The 17,200-nt window shown below is 41.7% G+C and overlaps 1 protein-coding gene across 1 annotated transcript in view; it reads right to left on the reverse strand.

Moving 5' to 3' along the window:
* Positions 1-17,200, reverse strand: part of VPS53 (VPS53 subunit of GARP complex) — a 136,204-nt gene that overhangs the window by 85,095 nt on the left and 33,909 nt on the right. Inside the window, exons 5-8 of the mRNA XM_046675849.1 lie at positions 16,333-16,419; positions 12,964-13,079; positions 11,170-11,289; positions 1,786-1,864 (exon numbers count right to left, since the gene is read on the reverse strand). Coding sequence (XP_046531805.1) covers positions 1,786-1,864; positions 11,170-11,289; positions 12,964-13,079; positions 16,333-16,419 — 402 coding nt within the window. The remainder of the gene's footprint in view (positions 1-1,785; positions 1,865-11,169; positions 11,290-12,963; positions 13,080-16,332; positions 16,420-17,200) is intronic.

Below are 17,200 nucleotides of genomic sequence, written 5' to 3' on the forward strand. Positions count from 1 at the left end.
TATGGGCTCATGGGTTTAATTTTTTTCATTTAAAAAGAACTTAATAGGTTACCTTGGATAATTTTTTTAATATCTTGATTTCCATTTGTGAAATAGGAATAGTAACACAAGGCCTTTAAGAAAAGTCAATAATCATTAAAAAGGAAAAAAGAAAACTCTTAAAACAACATTAAGTTACTCAGCCAGAGAAAAGGGAAGCAAGCTGTTCAAGAAAAGCATTTTAGAGGCTGGCCTGGTGGTGTAGTGGTTAAGTCTGCACACTCCACTTTGGCAGTCTGGGTTCTGGGGGTTGGTTCCCGGGTGCAGACCTACACACTGCTCATCAAACCATGCTGTAGTGGCATACCACATACAAAACAGAGGAAGATTGGCACAGATGTCAGTTCAGGGATAATCTTCCTCAAGCAAAAAGAGGAAGACCGGCAACAGATGTTAGCTCAGGGCCAATCTTAAACACACACACAGAAAATCATTTTAACTTCATTTGCCTGGTGGGATCTGAGAAAAAGATATAAAGTAGTTATGGTTAGTTCCTTCTAAATAACAAAGCTGGGCTTCATTCACATCTTTCTGGAACCTCTTGAAACTAGGACGGACAGCAGAGTATAGTAAAGCAGACCTTGGACTAAGAAGAGTCTAGTGCTTATAATTTGTGAATATCTTACAATCTCTTTTCACAGAATGGCTTTCCAACATCCATTCCCCACAGTTACATCAAATGAATCAGAAATATGAAGTCCTCAGAGAAACACACTTTATAAATAAAACATCTGATTGCTAGAAGACAGCCACAATATGCAGACATTAAAATCAAGAGCAGGTTTCCTATAGAAAGTAATCTATAAAGCTAGGACAGCTACCCCCACCTATTTCCTAAGTTTCTTTTATGGAGCACAAAGAAAAATGATTAAGATATTTCCAGTTATTGAATTATAGAGCAGATCCAGGAAATGTTCCTTGGCTCAGTAAATGAACACAGATCCCCCATCTCCATCCACCAAGTGCAGTCTGAACACTGCTCGCTCATGTGTGCTTTGGTTCATTTCTGTGATGAACAACTTTCTCTTGAAATAGCTCAAATAATAGAGAAAAAAAGCTACTGAAGGTTCTTCCCTCCCTGACACATGCAAAGCATTAAGATTACGTCTGCTACAATTTGAAGGACAGAGCTGAAAGCAGTTACCCAAGCACAATGACAGCCAAGTGAGGCCAAGCTTGTTACGTGAGAAGTGTAACCAATAGCTCACAAGTGGAAGACTGTGGGCTTCCCAGACACAACACAAACAGATACGCTATCAGGGAGAGCTAAAGGGATTAATTCTAAAGAACAAGACTCCGATCATTAACAGGGAGTCTCCTAGCTGTGTCATTCCGAGGGTTACATAAGCCTGTGGACACTCCTCCCAGTTGTCTTTTCACCAAACTGAAACCAATAAGTTATGTAACAATCCAAAAAACCTTGCGGCTAGAAGATTTTTTTTTTTAACACAGCCATGAGAAAAAAGGAATTTACTGGGCAGACAAGATATTAGATTTGACACACATTAAATTAAACCAAAACAAATCCTCACTTTTTGATGCTGGAAGAACAAAGATGAGGAATCAACACTGCTTTGGGGTATTTAAAATCAAGGATGGTCTCATTACCCTGAACGTCTGGCAAACAGACCTACGGCTGCTGGCAAACACTTCTGGAATGGTAAACGAATAGTAACTGTAATGAGTATGAATTAGGAAAGAAAGGTGATAATATATAAAGACTGGAAGGAAAATGCAAAACAATACCTTGGTGCCCTGGGAAGGAAATGCTTCTTCAAAATCGGCCAGGATTTGCTGTCCTAACTCAGTCTGGGCAGCCTTCACTCTGTAGGGAAAACAGAACATATCAATCATTGCCTGTGTAATTTTCAAATATCCATTAAGCAATTATGCAAAGATCCATAGGGGTCAGAACTGTTGAGGTCTTCAGAGATCATCCAGGAAGGGGGCAGGTGTGGCTAGATAAGAGTGGTCAGACACTGGTTAGTAGCAGGTTTATGACCAGGACCCAGGCATCCAATTTATTCTCATGATGGATTTTCTACATACCAAATTTCTTCCAGGCCGCCCTTACCTGTCGTGAAGGAGTATACATTAATGTTTACAAAATGTCAGTGGGGGTATTTATGTTGCAGGAAAATGCTAGATAATAATGCTCAAGTCAAGCAGAAATCCATTCTGGATTACTGGTATAACAGCTCTCTTGTACCTTGGAGCAAAGAAGGGGAGGAGGGTTCCATATTGCTTCAGAGTTGGTTTTGTTTCCCAACCCAGAAACTAACATCGGGATGGTAAATTTTAACAAAAAGAATGTTTTCTAAAGTAAAAAGAAAAAGATCTAAATGATAAAATGAACTGCTAATTGAGAGTGAAGGGCACTGAATGAAAATTTAAGGGCACTCAGAAGATCGCGAATACAAAGACTGAGTTACGATGAAAAGCATTAGAAAGGGGAGGTCAGTACTTAACATCGTGGTTTGCATGTATACGAGGAGCTCAAGAAATATTTGTTGGCTTAAATGAAAGAGGAGAGGAGAAGCAGCTGGGATGAGAGAGGAGCTGCGTGTCAGCGCCCCCTGCAATGACCATGTGCTCCGCCAGCCAGCCTCCCAGAGCTGGAGTGGAGCGAGGCTCTGGGACCGGCCCCGGATTGCCCTGAGCCTGCAGCAAATATTTTATCTTTGCTAAAAGCACCATAAAATACTGTTCTTCCTTTCTTGGTCTCCACCCTGTTACTTCAGAATTAACTTTATGAAGTTTCTAGAAATAGTGAACAGCTCAAAACCACAATTTCTTGGCTACTAGGCAGTGCCTGGCAACCTACTGAGACTTTTTTTTTAAATGAGGGGATAGGCAGGACCCAAAACAGTCTGTTTTCTTTGTGGCATAGTTATAATTATGCCCTATTCCAAATACTTTCCAGGGTTTTTCCACTATCTTCAAAACTTTTAAAACCACTCGTATAGGTGGGTTTGCAGCTTCCTAAGTCAGTTTTCAAGGGGACTAGAAATGACCAAGATAAGGCTATTACTGGAGTAGCCCCTCAAATCAGGGCCATCCATCTAGAGGTGCTCAACGGACAGTGGGAAGCAGTCCTCGAGTGTGAGCTCTGATAGGAGGGAAGAGAACATGCTTTTGTAAAATTGTACCTTGAAGCATCTTGTGACTCCACAAGATGGGCCAGGCAGACAGATTCTCTGTGCCAGGTCACAAGACAGAGCTTCCAGGGCCTCAGGCCCCTCTGTTCCTACTCTCCTCTTGGCAGCGCACAGAGAGCACTGGTTCCCTCCTAAACCACAGGGACAATTCCTATAGGGGAAGTCCCACCCCCAGCCAAGGACATTCACGGTCACATTCTCGAGGCTCTTGAGCATCTCAGTGATACTGACGGTACCAGCTCTGCCTCTGTCACCCCCCTCCCTAATCCCTTAATTCCATATTCTTGCTCAGTTTGAAACTGGGGTGCCTGAAAAGACAACCAGAGCCTATGATAAGGCTTGGTACTCCCAGAGGGCAAAAGAGAGGGTGAAGTACCAGACTGCGACTGCACACCCCCTTGCCATCTTGTTCAATCCATTTTCAAAGTCACCTCTTGAGGCAGACTAGACATAGCTGTGTCACTAGTGAGCTCCGTGTAATTGTAAGTAAGTTACTTCCCCTACATGGGCCATAACTAAGAATAGTTGTAAAATAAGAGGGTGGAGATGGACGCCTGTATATATATATATGCCTTCCAGCATCCCCTCCGGTACTGATCATTCTACTCACACATCTTACAGTGCTAGCTGGGAACAGCATCCATCTTTACAGCTGGCTGAAAGTTGGATGGATAATTAATGCTGGAGCAGAAGAACAAGCTTCTGTACATAAAGGTTTCCAAGCACAGTTTTTATCAGTGACTCGGATAAAAGAGAAACCATTTCTCTTATTGACATTAATGATGGTCTCTATAAACCTAAACCACGATTCCACGCATTTTCAGGATGAGGTGTGAACAGTAGTCTTCACAATTAGTTGTCTAAACAGGATCCTAGAAGGAAGTTAACACACTTAAAAGAATGTGTCTTCAGCATCACTCCTTTATATTCCTTCCTATTCTAACAATGAAAAGTACGTTCCTACTGTAAAGAGATGGATCAACTGAGACTCTTTTAGCAGAATCTAGCACAGTCTATATGAGTTGAGCTGCCATGATTTTCATAAGAATGATTAGGAAATCTATCTACAACTAACAGAGTAGAGGGTAAATAAGAATTCCTCTTGGCATTCAGATAAGCTCAGCCTGGTTGGGTGGGGACAGTTCAGTGTTCATCACTCTTAGGAAATGAAAGATTCACTGTGCTGCCCAGAAGAAAGGTCAATCAACTGGCTTCTAGCATTCTCCATGCCATGTGACCAACAGTGGTTCAAAGGCGCCCTTTCCTAAATGTGTTATCGTTTGCATAACCAGTGGTAGCAGAGGGACAGCAAATTATGAAAATTATTTAGACATCTGTGGATAAAGTAACCCTGACACTTCCATTACCTTATGAACGACAGTCCCAAAGAAAATATTCTCAACACTTCACGATACACTCCCAAATACACAGAGCCTGTACTGGACAGGAAGGTTAGTTAGTTAGATGTTCCATTTCCAGACAGCCAGGCTCTATAAAGAATCTCAACCCAGAATCCTGGAGTGACTCTGTGGGATGTTTTGAGATCATCAAGTACAACCCTTACACTTTTAAACCTTTATTCTTTCGAAATTTTCATAAGTTCTTTCAGAAAAAACTTGTCAAAGTCACACAGCTAGTCAGGACTCTTCATTCTCTACTTTCTCTTTTATCACTACAACAGGCGATGTCCCCCGGCCCCCCTGCCCCAACCTGCTAAGTATCTCCCACGTAAAAGAGGTCAGAAATAGTCTTGAAAAATATTTTTTAGTTCAAGGGCTTCAAGAGAATGCAAGAGTCTTCCATTCTTTCTCAAGAAATACTGACTGATTACTAGAAACATTTGCTTTCATGGATATTCTTAAGCCAGGAGGATTTGAAATGTAAAGATGATATTAAAGAAAAAAATTTTTCCTTTAACGCTACATTAACATTTAAGCATTTTCCAGAAGGGGAGTTGGAAGAACTAGCTATATTCAAATCAAGGTCCATGAACTTCATATTTCAAATGTACAGGCAACGAATTCAGAACACAATCTTTCATATGACTCCTATAATTTATAGACAGCAAGCTATTAAATTAGAGAAACTGAAGCAATGCACAGGGTGTAACTCTCTTGCCTTCTTCCCTCCCCACAAACAAACAGCTATTTCTATCATTTCCAGATGGTTCTACCATTGCTATATAAACATAAGGGAGGAAAATTCACCAGAAATGATGCTAAAAATAAGAAGTCTGGACTTTCCTCAAATTTTTAGTACCTCTTGAAAAACAATTGTAGTCAAGCACTGAAAACAGAAGATTTCTTCTCTTGTGTTATTTTTAGTGTTACTTAATAACACATATTCTGTATTAACCCACACAAAAGTTTTGCAAATAGAAGTTGTAAAACAAGCTAAAGAAAAAAAGGTAAATCCTCCTGTGTTTGCAGGAATCCTACATGATAATGAACATTTGGAGCACTGAAATATACTGACAGAATATTACATTTTCTCTCTCTTTTTTTTTTTTGAGGAAGATTAACCCTGAGCTAACTACTGCCAATCCTCCTCTTTTTTGCTGAGGAAGACTGGCCCTGAGCTAACATCATGCCCATCTTCCTCTACTTTATATGTGGGACGCCTACCACAGCATGGCTTGCCAAACGGTGCCATGTCCACACCCGGGATCCGAACCAGCAATCCCCGGGCTGCCGAAGAGGAATGTGCACACTGAACGGCTGCGCCACCGGGCCGGCCCCTACATTTCTCTTTTTAACGGGAATGTCATTACAAGAAAGTTCCTTCAAATTTATAAAACCACCTCTTTGAAAAAGTGTTAAAAAGAGTTCATTCTCTTGTTTGTCCCTCCATTGCTTTTTTATAAATAAAATTCACTTCTGCCACATTCCTGCCATCAACAATGCCCATCCCACACAACCAACTGGTAGCCAACTCCTCAGCACATCTCCTTGACCTCCTGCCACTCTCTTGGTAAGGTCCTCATCTTCTGTAGTCTAGAACATAGTCTCAATCTCCAGTCTCTAGTACCTCTAACCCACCACACTTGTACAAAATACAAACAAGATCATGCCTCTCTTTGCTTAAAATCTTTCACTGTCCACAAAATAAATAAATTCTTTAGCAAGGCATATAAAATCTGACCCCACCAGTATGCAGCCTTTCACTCTCCAGTGTCTCCCGAACTACCATGATGTTCTCTCTCTCTTCCATTTTTTCTCCCCTCTCTCTTCTTCTCTTGGAGGTACGATCCTACCCATTCTTTTAAGACTGGAGTGAAACTGAATTCTTCTGTGACCCCTCCCCTCAGACCCTGAAGGTGGAGTCTATCAATTCCTCTTCTGAGATCCTGCTACTCCTTGCCCAGCAGGTGCCAGTTCTGTTATATCCATGCTATACTGAAATTTTCTATTAGTGTCTCTCTTCTCCACATGAAAATGGTGAACTTCTTGAGGCAGAGAGTGTGTCTTTCTTATCTTTGTGGCTACAGTACCCTAACACAGGGCCTGGATACAGAAGGTGCATGGTAAATATCTATTAGGTAAATGAAGGAAAGAATAAACGAATGGGAAAAACAGATCAATTCTGGATGATCAGGAGGGTAGCAGGAGGTGATGTTGCCTCCACTCCTCCTTCTCCATCCACCAGGAGCAAGTCTGCCTTCTCCATCCAAGCTTCCTTCTTTCTTGCAGCTCCTAAAACCCTGTTTCTCTGCTTTCTTGGCGGGTTCACATGCCCAGTGTGATACGGCAATCAGCCAGCTCTAAGTGTGAAGGGGTTAGGAAGGATGAGGGAAAGGGTGGTGATTTCCCTGGTATTCTGCCAAGCTCTGTTCTGACATTCCTTAAGAGTCCTTCGGCATTTCCACTGTAAGATGGCACACTAAGCACATGTTGCAACCTTCCCTTCTGGCCCCGGATCCTTAGAAATAATGAAAAAGTTTTAATAAAAACCCAGAACAAGGCAAGAAAAGAAGTGGTAGACTAGAAACTCTACGGACTCCCTGGTAGGACAGGATTGAAGAAGGAAACCATTGCCTAAAGCTCCTTCTCAAAAATGAAAGACATGAGGGTAATGGATTCCAGAGCAGGAGGGAGGCCGTGGGGCCACTGCCAGTGGGATATGTTGGGCTCTTGCAACAGGAGCAATGAAGCCAGTGTCCACGTTTGCATCTCTGCCTTGAACACTCAAGTCAGGAGTGGGTGTGGGTCTGAGAACCCTGGCAGCGGCCAGAGGGCTGATAACATCCAGGCAACCAGGGAGTCTCCAAGCTGAGAAGGTCAGCCACTGGCATATCCATCTGGCAGCTCCTCCAGCTCCAGCCCAACCTCTCTTTAGAAGAGGTGTCTGTAGCACACTCAGCCGAGCAGCACATCCCACCTCTGCCTCATTAGCAGGTGGCAGTGAAAGAGCATTCCTGATCAGACAGACAGAGAATCTCAAGGCCAAAGACGAGCTTTCAGCAGGAAATCACCATACACTGGAGGAATGCTAACACAAAGAAAGTCACCACGCTCAACAAACTGAAGACCTTACATCAGAGGACAGAGAAACAGAAACGGCAACTCGGGGCTTTAAAACACATACAATTTATATTCCCTGAGAGATTTAAGAGGATATTATCACCATGAAAAAAGAATCAACTAGAGATCCTGAAGATTAAAGTTGGATCATTGAAATAAAAATTCAACGGCTGGGCCAAATAGCAGAATGGGCACAACTGAAGAATAAATTAAAACAGGAAGGTTGAGTTGAGCAATTCAGCCTAAAAGGATAAAAAGACACAAAGTACAAAAGAAAAATTAAGAAACATGGCAGCAGATCTAGAAGTTCCAATATTTGTGCAATAGGAATTTCACAAAGAGAGAACATAGAGCACGAAGCATAAAAACTACACAAAGAAAGAAGACAACAATTGCTCAGAACTTAAGAAACTCATGAGTCTTCAGATTAAAGGAATGATAAGTACAGAGCAACATGAATGAAAAGAAATCTATGTTCTAGTAAAATTTCTGATTCCCCGTTAAGATCTCAAATGCTTCTGCAACAAAATAAAAACCAAACAAAAACAGATTATCTTATAAAAGAATAAGAATCAGACTGACTTCAGATTTTTAATAGGCAACAATAAATGCCAGGAAATAGATTTGCCTAGTCTATCACACAATAGCCCAAAGATGGAAAAACCCAAGTGCCCACCAACAGATGAAGGAATAAACAAAATGCAGTATATACATGAAATATTCAGCCTTAAAAAGGAATGAAATTCTGATACATGATACAGTATGAATGCAGGTTTGCTAAGATAATTAACTTGATAAATGCACGTGTATGTGTATGTCCTGAAAACATTATGCTAAATGAAATAAGCCAGACACAAAGGACAAATATTGTAGGATTCCACTTATATGAGGTTCCTAGAATAGGCAAATTCATAGAGACAGAAAATAGAACAGAGATTACCAGAGGTGGGGGGAGTGGAGATAATGAGAGTTTTTATTTAATGGGTACAGAGTTTCTGTTTGGGTTAATGAAAAAGTTTCAGAAATAGAGTGGTAATAGTTGTACAGTACTGTGAATGTACTTAATGCCATTAAATTGTACACTTAAAATGATTAAAACGGTAAATTTCGTTACGTATATTTTAACACAATTTAAAAAAGAAGTAGGAAACCTGCATAGATCGATTATCACAGAAGAAAAAGAAAGGACAGTCAAAGAACTGCCCTAAGAATAAGCTACACACTGAAATGGTTTTGCAGGCAAGATCTGACAAAGGATTAACATCCCGAATATACAGAGAACTCCCACAAATCAGTAAGAAAGGGATAAACAACAGACAAACAGGCAAAGGATACAAACAGACATTTCACAGAGGAAATACAAACAGCCAACAATTAAATGAAAATTAATCTCACCAGTTACCAGAGAAATGAAACTAAAGGAACTAGATACCATTTTTCATCCATCAGATAAATAAAAAGGAAAACTGACAATATCAAGTGTCACTGAGGGTATGGGAAACAGGTGCTCACACACTGTGCAACAGCACTCTGAGTAAATACAGCCTCTTTGGAGGCAAAAAGGCAGCAGTTATTAAACTTTTAAATGCATATAACCTATGACCCAGAATCTATCCTAGACAAATATTTTGCAGATGTGCAAAAGGGAGGGTAATTTAAAAATTAGAAGCAAACAATATAGTGATAAGAAAATAGTTAAAACAATCTGTAGAATGTTATGCTATGGAATTCTATGCATCCATTAGAAAGAACAAGAGAGGGGGCTGGCCCAGTGGCGCAGCGGTTAAGTTCGCATATTCTGCTTCTCAGCAGCCCAGGGTTCGCCGGTTCAAATCCCGGGTGCAGACGTGGCACTGCTTGGCAAAAGCCATGCTGTGGTAGGCATCCCACGTATAAAGTAGAGGAAGATGGGCAGGGATGTTAGCTCAGGGCCAGTCTTCCTCAGCAAAAAAAGAGGAGGATTGGCAGTAGTTAGCTCAGGGCTAATCTTTCTCAAAAAAAAAAAAAACCAAGAAATTTGTATATACTGATGTGGAAAAATTTCTAAAATACATTGTTAGGTATAAAAAGAAAGTTTCAGAATGAAGTACATGATATGAAATCATTTATTTAAAATAAAACAAAGCAAAATAAATGCACAAACTGAACTTATAGATTTATGTAAATGCACAGATAAAAATCTGGAGGATATACACATTAAATTGATAATAGTGGCTATCTCCATGGGGAGCATTGGGATTTGAGATCTATCTAAAGGGGACTTAAGTTTCATCTGCATATTGACTTTTTTAAATAAATAAAATGTATACATGTATTACTTCTATAATTAAAAAATTTAAAAACTTAGGAAAAAAGAGGCCTGTAGCAATCAGGCCTTATAAGAAGGCAGAGTTGAAAATGATGGCTGCTGCTAAGTACCAGGCCCTTTGTTTCTTCTTTGCTGCAAAAAAGATTAGGATTCGTCAATTGTGACTGTCTCTGTCTTCTCAGTTATTTTCCCTGTTGCTACTTCTAATGGAAAAGGCATTAAATTCACCACCCCTCATCCTCCTTTAGAATCCTCATCTTCCTTCTCTCTAGACATCAGTCTTTCTTTCTATTGGCTCTGAATCTGGGATTAAAACTCAACAGAAGTAGGAAGGAAAGAACAAATTTAAAGAGGCTAAGTCATCATTTTGTCACATCTGAAGTTCCAGTGGCAGACTGTATTTTCCAAAGGTTGCCACAGCAATATACCCCATCCCACATGCTCTTTTTACCAATATGACTTTGACATTCCTCCCACTGAAGGTGGAGGAGGCTATGTTCCTTCCTCCTGAATCTTGACAATCTTGTGACTACAGAAGTGACGCTATATGACTTCTAAGGCCTGGTTCTCTTGGATGCTCCTTCCTGGGACCCAGCCACCTCCCATGAGGAAGCCCAAGCAGCCCATGGAGGACAACCAGCTAAGCTCCCAGCTGACAGCGAGCACCAACTTGCCACCCATGAGAGTGAGCCAACGGATCCTCCTCTTAGCTGCCCCAGCTGGAGCTGCACGGAGCAGAGATGAGCTGTTTCTGCTGAGCCAGGCCATATTACATGAGCAAAATAATTGCTGTTTAAGCCACAAGTTCTGTGGTGGTTTGTTACAAGAAAACAGACTACTGGAACAGTTTCCCTCACAGATGTGGACAACTGAGAGTTGTTTATATTTACAACTCAGCAGCGGCCACTCCAATGGTGCCAGGCCAGCAACTATGTAACACAGGTCACTGTAGAAGCCAGGGTAAGGAGTTGGTAAGTGGTATGGTAGAGGGGACATCTGCAACAGATAGAGTCAGATCAGATGACATCTGAGGTCCTTTCCCACAATAAGATTCTACAATGAACATACCGAGCTAAGTACTGAAGCACTTCCTAGCACCATCTTTTCTTACAAGGGAAGATCATTTTCTCCAGTGACATTTTACCTTTCAGAAAGCTGCCGGATCTGTGGAATTCCCATATACTTGTGGAAGTGTTCCAGAACATTCATTACACCTTGAAGAAGATTAGCAACTTCTCCATACTGCCTTCGCCTGGTCATGGCTCTGCAAGGAAATAAGAAGTTGAGAACTCTAGAAAAACACCAAGGACACAAGATATAGATATGAAACAAGCTACTGTAAGCCCTAAAACAGACATCAACTCAATAAGTATTTACTGAGCACTGACTATACACATGCTGCAGTGCACTGGGGAAGACTTGGTCCAAATCCTTAAGGTGACATCATTTAGCAAGGGAGAGAGCCACGCACACATCTAACTAATACCAAGTAGGATGAACTGAGTTCTAAACAGAAGTACAAGTTATGTGCCGTGGAAGGTACAAAAGAATGTGCGAGTGATGGATTCTCATTGGGTGGTGGGAGGGGAATCTGGGAAGACTATGAGTTTGGTATTTGGGTTGGGTATCATGTGATTAGCAAGCTTTTGACAGAGAAGGGGTAGGAATGTTACCATCTGAGGATTATAGCATTTGGGCAAACAGAACACATCTTCCTTGGATACAACAAAGAGCATTTATATGCATTTACATATTAAATCTGTAGATTTTAAGCTAATGTTAAGTAACTCTGTTTCAGATATGTCTACTTTTCCTATTGCTAAGGTTAATGAGGCTTAAATAAAAGAATGCTGATAAAATCAACAGTTATATACAGTAAGGAAGGACAAACTACTAGATCTAAATTTTTCATTAGGGTTGGGCTTTTAAATTAAATGTATAATTTATAACTTCCCTTAAGAGGCATTTAAAAAGACAGGATCAAGTCCAAGCCAAAGTGTTATGCTGCTACCACTTCCTGGTCTGATAGCTTGGTGGGAAACACTGAGCATCTGGGGAAAGGGACAAGGCAACTGCTCTTCCAGTCTCCCACTGGCCTGCTGCCCTCTCTGATCACTACTCGAAGGAGAATGGACCAGGGTTCACTGAAGCTCATGCAATGCCTGGGAGAGATCAGGAAGGAGTCTGACCACTCTCCCCCCAGTTTTGTATACTGAATCTAAATTTCCATGAAGATGCTCTTTCTCTATCCACATATGAGATTACACTGAGGCTGACGCAGGGTAATTCTCAGCTTGAGACAGACCACAGAAGTGAACTGGCATGTCAGAATTTTGCTAGTAAAAGAGGCCTTTGGATTGCTTCTTTGTGGTAAATAATCAGCTCTTCCTTTTAATACTACTTCTCATGTCCTCATGTATCATTCCTTATAGCTCCTCTATAAACCAAAGAAGCAGCTACTGCCTTTGAAAAAAAAAACAAAAAAAGGTGAAAAAAAAAAAGTGGGTTAAATGATTCAAAGATCTGTTTCCATATGGTAATTTGACAACAGTGCAACGCAGCCCAACAGGAGCAGGAAAACTCGCCAAGGCAGAGGCTGCAGGGCGTGACTATGGGCCTGAATCACCTTGCTGGCCTCCAGGGCAGAGATCTACCACAAGCAAAGGGTCTGTATTCTTGGAGTCCCTCTCCACATGCTTTCTCGGTCCCTTTCAGACACACATGCACTTCACTTCAAAGTTTCAGGTGTTTGTTACGTTGTCCACGCCAGAGGGCACAAAGCGAAAATGGTGACTGAACGTTTGAGACCGATTTGCAGGAAGCAGGGCAGGAGAGTGAGACTTTCCTGGCCGAGAAGTAAATAAAGCTATGACGTCATTTTCTTTATGTGACACATTCATTTCCTGTGGATCCAAAAGAGAAAGTCAACACCGCTTACTCGAGGGAATCGACGCCACCTGCCAACATGTGCAGGTGGTTCAGCGTTGTGATTGAGGTGGTCAAGTGGCGTTTGGCGTGATCGAGCTGCTTAATATCGCGGGTAATTTCTTTAACCTAAAGATTGAAAAGCCACAGGAAAAAAAGGAGGAATGTTAAGAAAGATGCAAATCCATCTGCAAGTAGCTCCACAAGAAAATAATGCAAATGAAGCAAGGAAAAACCCCCAGGTTAGTCCCAGAGAAAACGCAGACGTTCTCATAATATATAATCAAAATAATTTCCAATCAGCCCATTTAAATTTAATTTGGCATTTCCTCAGCACACTTTACCCAGGGTTACAAAATCTTCAATTGTGAGAATGAAATGAACTTTATTTTACACCCAAAATGGAGTGATCCAAACAGCAATTTAGTATGCAGTGTCCAGGGTCCAGGAGCCAAATATAGCACATCTCTTGAACAAGGTCAGAAAAGTATGCCTTCTGACACTGGGACTATTAGGTTTAGTGCAAAATGGATAGTTTTAGTTAGCTAATTCTATTAAAATGGTCTTTATTCATGGAACAGGGTTTATCTGCCCAGTCGCCAGCAAAGAAGATTTGCTCTCAAGTCTCAAGAGGACTAAAATGCAACCCTGGTAACATAAGCTTAACATGTAATGTCGTAAGAGGAGAGGTGTCGTTTTCAGGGAGTGAGAAGGTGATCAGGGGAGTAAAATTCCAACAGTGTTGACCAGCACGTCCAAGGGGAAGAAACTCTGTATCAGAGAATACAAGTATATTTCAGTCTCTAGATAAGTGCACTCAGTAGTGAAGTGGGAACAACTGCCCAACTTTACTAACATCTAGGTGGACTCTTCCGCTAACTGGGGACTTCCTCATCAAGCCTGCTCTCTCTCTATAACTCTCAGACTATCAAAATATCTCTATTTCTATTGTGGGGAGAAAAAAAAAAAAGAAGGTTAAGGACATACCACCTCTTTACTGAATAGCTGAGTTTGAGGAAAAAGATCAGGGGTGGAATAGTAAACTAGATTAGGAGTTTGGCCCTATAATCCGATCACTTCCAGCACTGAAAACATCATCCTCTTTCCTACAAACCACCCCGCTCCTGCCCTTTTCTGGGTTCCTCAGCTCTAGTGCCAGCATCAGGGGTCTTCACGGTATTAAAAGTCAGTCATCTATGACTCTGCTCATTCTTGCATCACTTGTCAGTCATTAAATCCTGAATATTCTTCCTCTGCCTCATCTCAGTAATCTGTCCCTTTCTACTCCTCGTTCAGGTCCTCTCTGCTCTGCACCGGAGCCGACTGGTCCTTCATTCCCAGCGTCTCCATCTGCCCCCACCTCTCCCCATCACATATCCTATGTCCAAACTGAACTACTTGTTATTCCATAGACAAAACCCTTAATGGCAGCTCACGCAAGGGGTGCTCAGGTCAAACTCACAGGAGACCATGATGCAAACAGAACACTGGCAGTGACTTTCCATAATTATTATCCATGGGAAGCCAAAAAAGGACAGAGCAAGACAGGGCAGGTTTTGGAGTCAGACGGCTCCAGGGCTGAATCCCAGCTCCTCCACTCACCACCTCTGTCCTAGACCACGTTCTTTAGCCTCACTGAGTCTCAGTTTCCTCATCTATAACATAGGTAATCATAAAAATAATACTGATAATACCACTGAGTTCATAAGGTTGTTGTGAGGGCTAAATTAGGTCACTTGTACGAAAGAACTGGCAGAGTGCTTGGCACATGGTAAGAGCTCAACGAATACCAGTTCTCTCCTGAGTCCTACCTCTGCTTCCTGTGAGCAAAGCACTATCCAGCAAAGCAAACTGCTTTAAAATAAAACGTTGAATAACTTTAGAAGCAGCGTAGTCAGACTGCTACTGCGTCCCCCCTCGGCTGAAGGAGAGAGCGTGGTCCAGAATGACAGATTGGAATCACAAGGATATCGATGAGTAAGAAACCTGAGCACAGTAAACTCTAGCAAAAGGCACATGTGATCGTGTCAGCTGAGAATCGAGCTGAGCGCAGCACATCCTTGGGGAAAGAACCACAAATCCAAATCCCTCTCTGATGATACACAGCCTCCTCTCAAAGGCTTAATTCTGTAACGAAGCACAAATATCAATTCGTTTCCTTTGATGAAAGAGTTCTCATCCTTTGACCCCTAGTTTGCTAGTTAAGATTCCTAACACCACCTTCCTGGGAGTAGAAGCAGGAAGAGCTAAAGATAAGAACAGCGACAATTGACACTTCCTCAGTGCCTAACTGTGTGCTCTGCATTATCCCATATAATCCCCATAATTCGACGATGTACACATGACTATGATCTCCATTTTACAGTGACGACACTGAGTTCCAGAGGGGTTAAACAGCTTGCTCAAGGTCAATAGTACGCAGAGGGCTTGGATCTGAACCCAGGCCACGTTTTTCACTATTATATCAAACTCTCTGTGTCACCCCGCCCCCACTGACCTCAGCTGAAGGCCTGTCCCTCCCCTCCCACACTCCATATTCTTGCCTATCTTGCCAAACAGCCAAAAAAGAGAACTGACGGATACTCAGAAATGTGACCTCAGATCTGTTCCTGGAGACGTAGGGAGAAAAGTCTGTAAGGGTTTAGGAGTTTGTAACCAAAAAAAGTACAGGGAAAAAAACACTAACAACGGTTTCCATTCATTGAGCAACTAACACAAGCCTAGTACCATGCTCAGTGCTCATTTAATTCTTATACCAACTCTTTGAGGTAGATGTTACTATTCTTATTTTACAGTTGAAGAAACTGGATTCAGAGACATGACCTTACATTACGTAGCTGGAATTTGAGCCCAGGAGCTACCACTCCACAGTGCCTCCCATGGCGTAGGAGTGGGTGAGGCTGGATTCTCGGTCAGCGGAGGGGCCTCTGAATACATCACCAGAGGACATACATTTGTAGAGGGAGAACTTAATCAAAACCAGAAACATGCATCATAGCAGGAAACATCCCACCTCCTAGAACTGGTACCAGTTTTTCATGTGATACCAAGTTACGTATCATATATCTTAACTGAGAAATATGTGACATAAACAAATGCGAGAGAAAGGAATCCAAAATGACTAGGAAACTATTTTTGGGAAAGAAAAAAGCTTTTCCTATTTAAAAACAGGGCTGCGAATGTAGGGCAGCAGGGACGGTGAGTCACTCACGTCTCGCAGCTCCTCCTGCACTGATCTAGAATGTCCCCGCAGGCTTGCTTTAGAGATGTGGGCACTGTGGCTGGCAGCAAGTGGCAGAAAAAGCCCATTAATTCGTGTGACTGGACAAGAAGCTAACTTCCTCTTCTAGCGCAAAAAAGTCAGGAAGAAACCTCAACTCACCATTTGCTCCGATTTTTCTGCTTTGTCTTTGATATCTTTGATTTTACCAAAGAGTTGCTGAATAGCTTTCTGGGCCTCTTCAAGTGCCTAGAAGAAGAGAAATAAATAAAAAACAAGAAGCAATGCAAGACAGCACTAGTCACCACACTGTAATCAAGTCTAGCCTCAGAAGAAAATTACCAGGAAGCTCTCTTGATTCACTGAACTTTGCTGACAATTTGACTGGACCAAGGCAGGAGAGAGAGTCTGCGTTTGGATATGTACAAATACTCAGGATTCCTGCCAGTCTGCATCATAAAGCTTTAATTTAAAAACTAGACCATCTCCCTCTATCTCAGTGCTCGCTACATTTTATTGATGACGACAAATCAACAGGACACACATATCTGTGTGTGTGTGTGCGCGTACGTGTGGGTAGTAATCTTCAAAGCCTGCAGAGAAACAAAAGTGGCTCTACATTAGGGCAAGCTCTGAATTTTGGAAATTCTAGAAGATCGTACCTTCAAAAAAACCAGGACTGTACATGGGACTCCAGAACTGTGGCAAACTTTAAAGATATTTATAGTACCCCATTTGGAAACCTATGAAATGAAGTAGAAAGGGACACTCAAAAGCCAATGGTGAGCCAAATGCTTCCACTGAAATAAAAACCTACAAAGATGGATGCCACACAGTAAAGCATTACAACCCACAGTAGCTTCTGCAAGCAGGAGAAGCAATATTCAGGGAGTTGTGAGGGTGCCAAAGCCACACACGTGTAGAACAGATGTACTTACAAAAGATGCTGCAGCCAAAAGAAGAACTCACGCTTCATTTCATCAAAAGCACTTTATTTATTTTGGATTTAAGAGGGGCCTGTCCTATCTGG

This window comes from Equus quagga, chromosome 11 (genome assembly GCF_021613505.1).
Source record: "Equus quagga isolate Etosha38 chromosome 11, UCLA_HA_Equagga_1.0, whole genome shotgun sequence".
Lineage (NCBI taxonomy): Eukaryota > Metazoa > Chordata > Mammalia > Perissodactyla > Equidae > Equus > Equus quagga.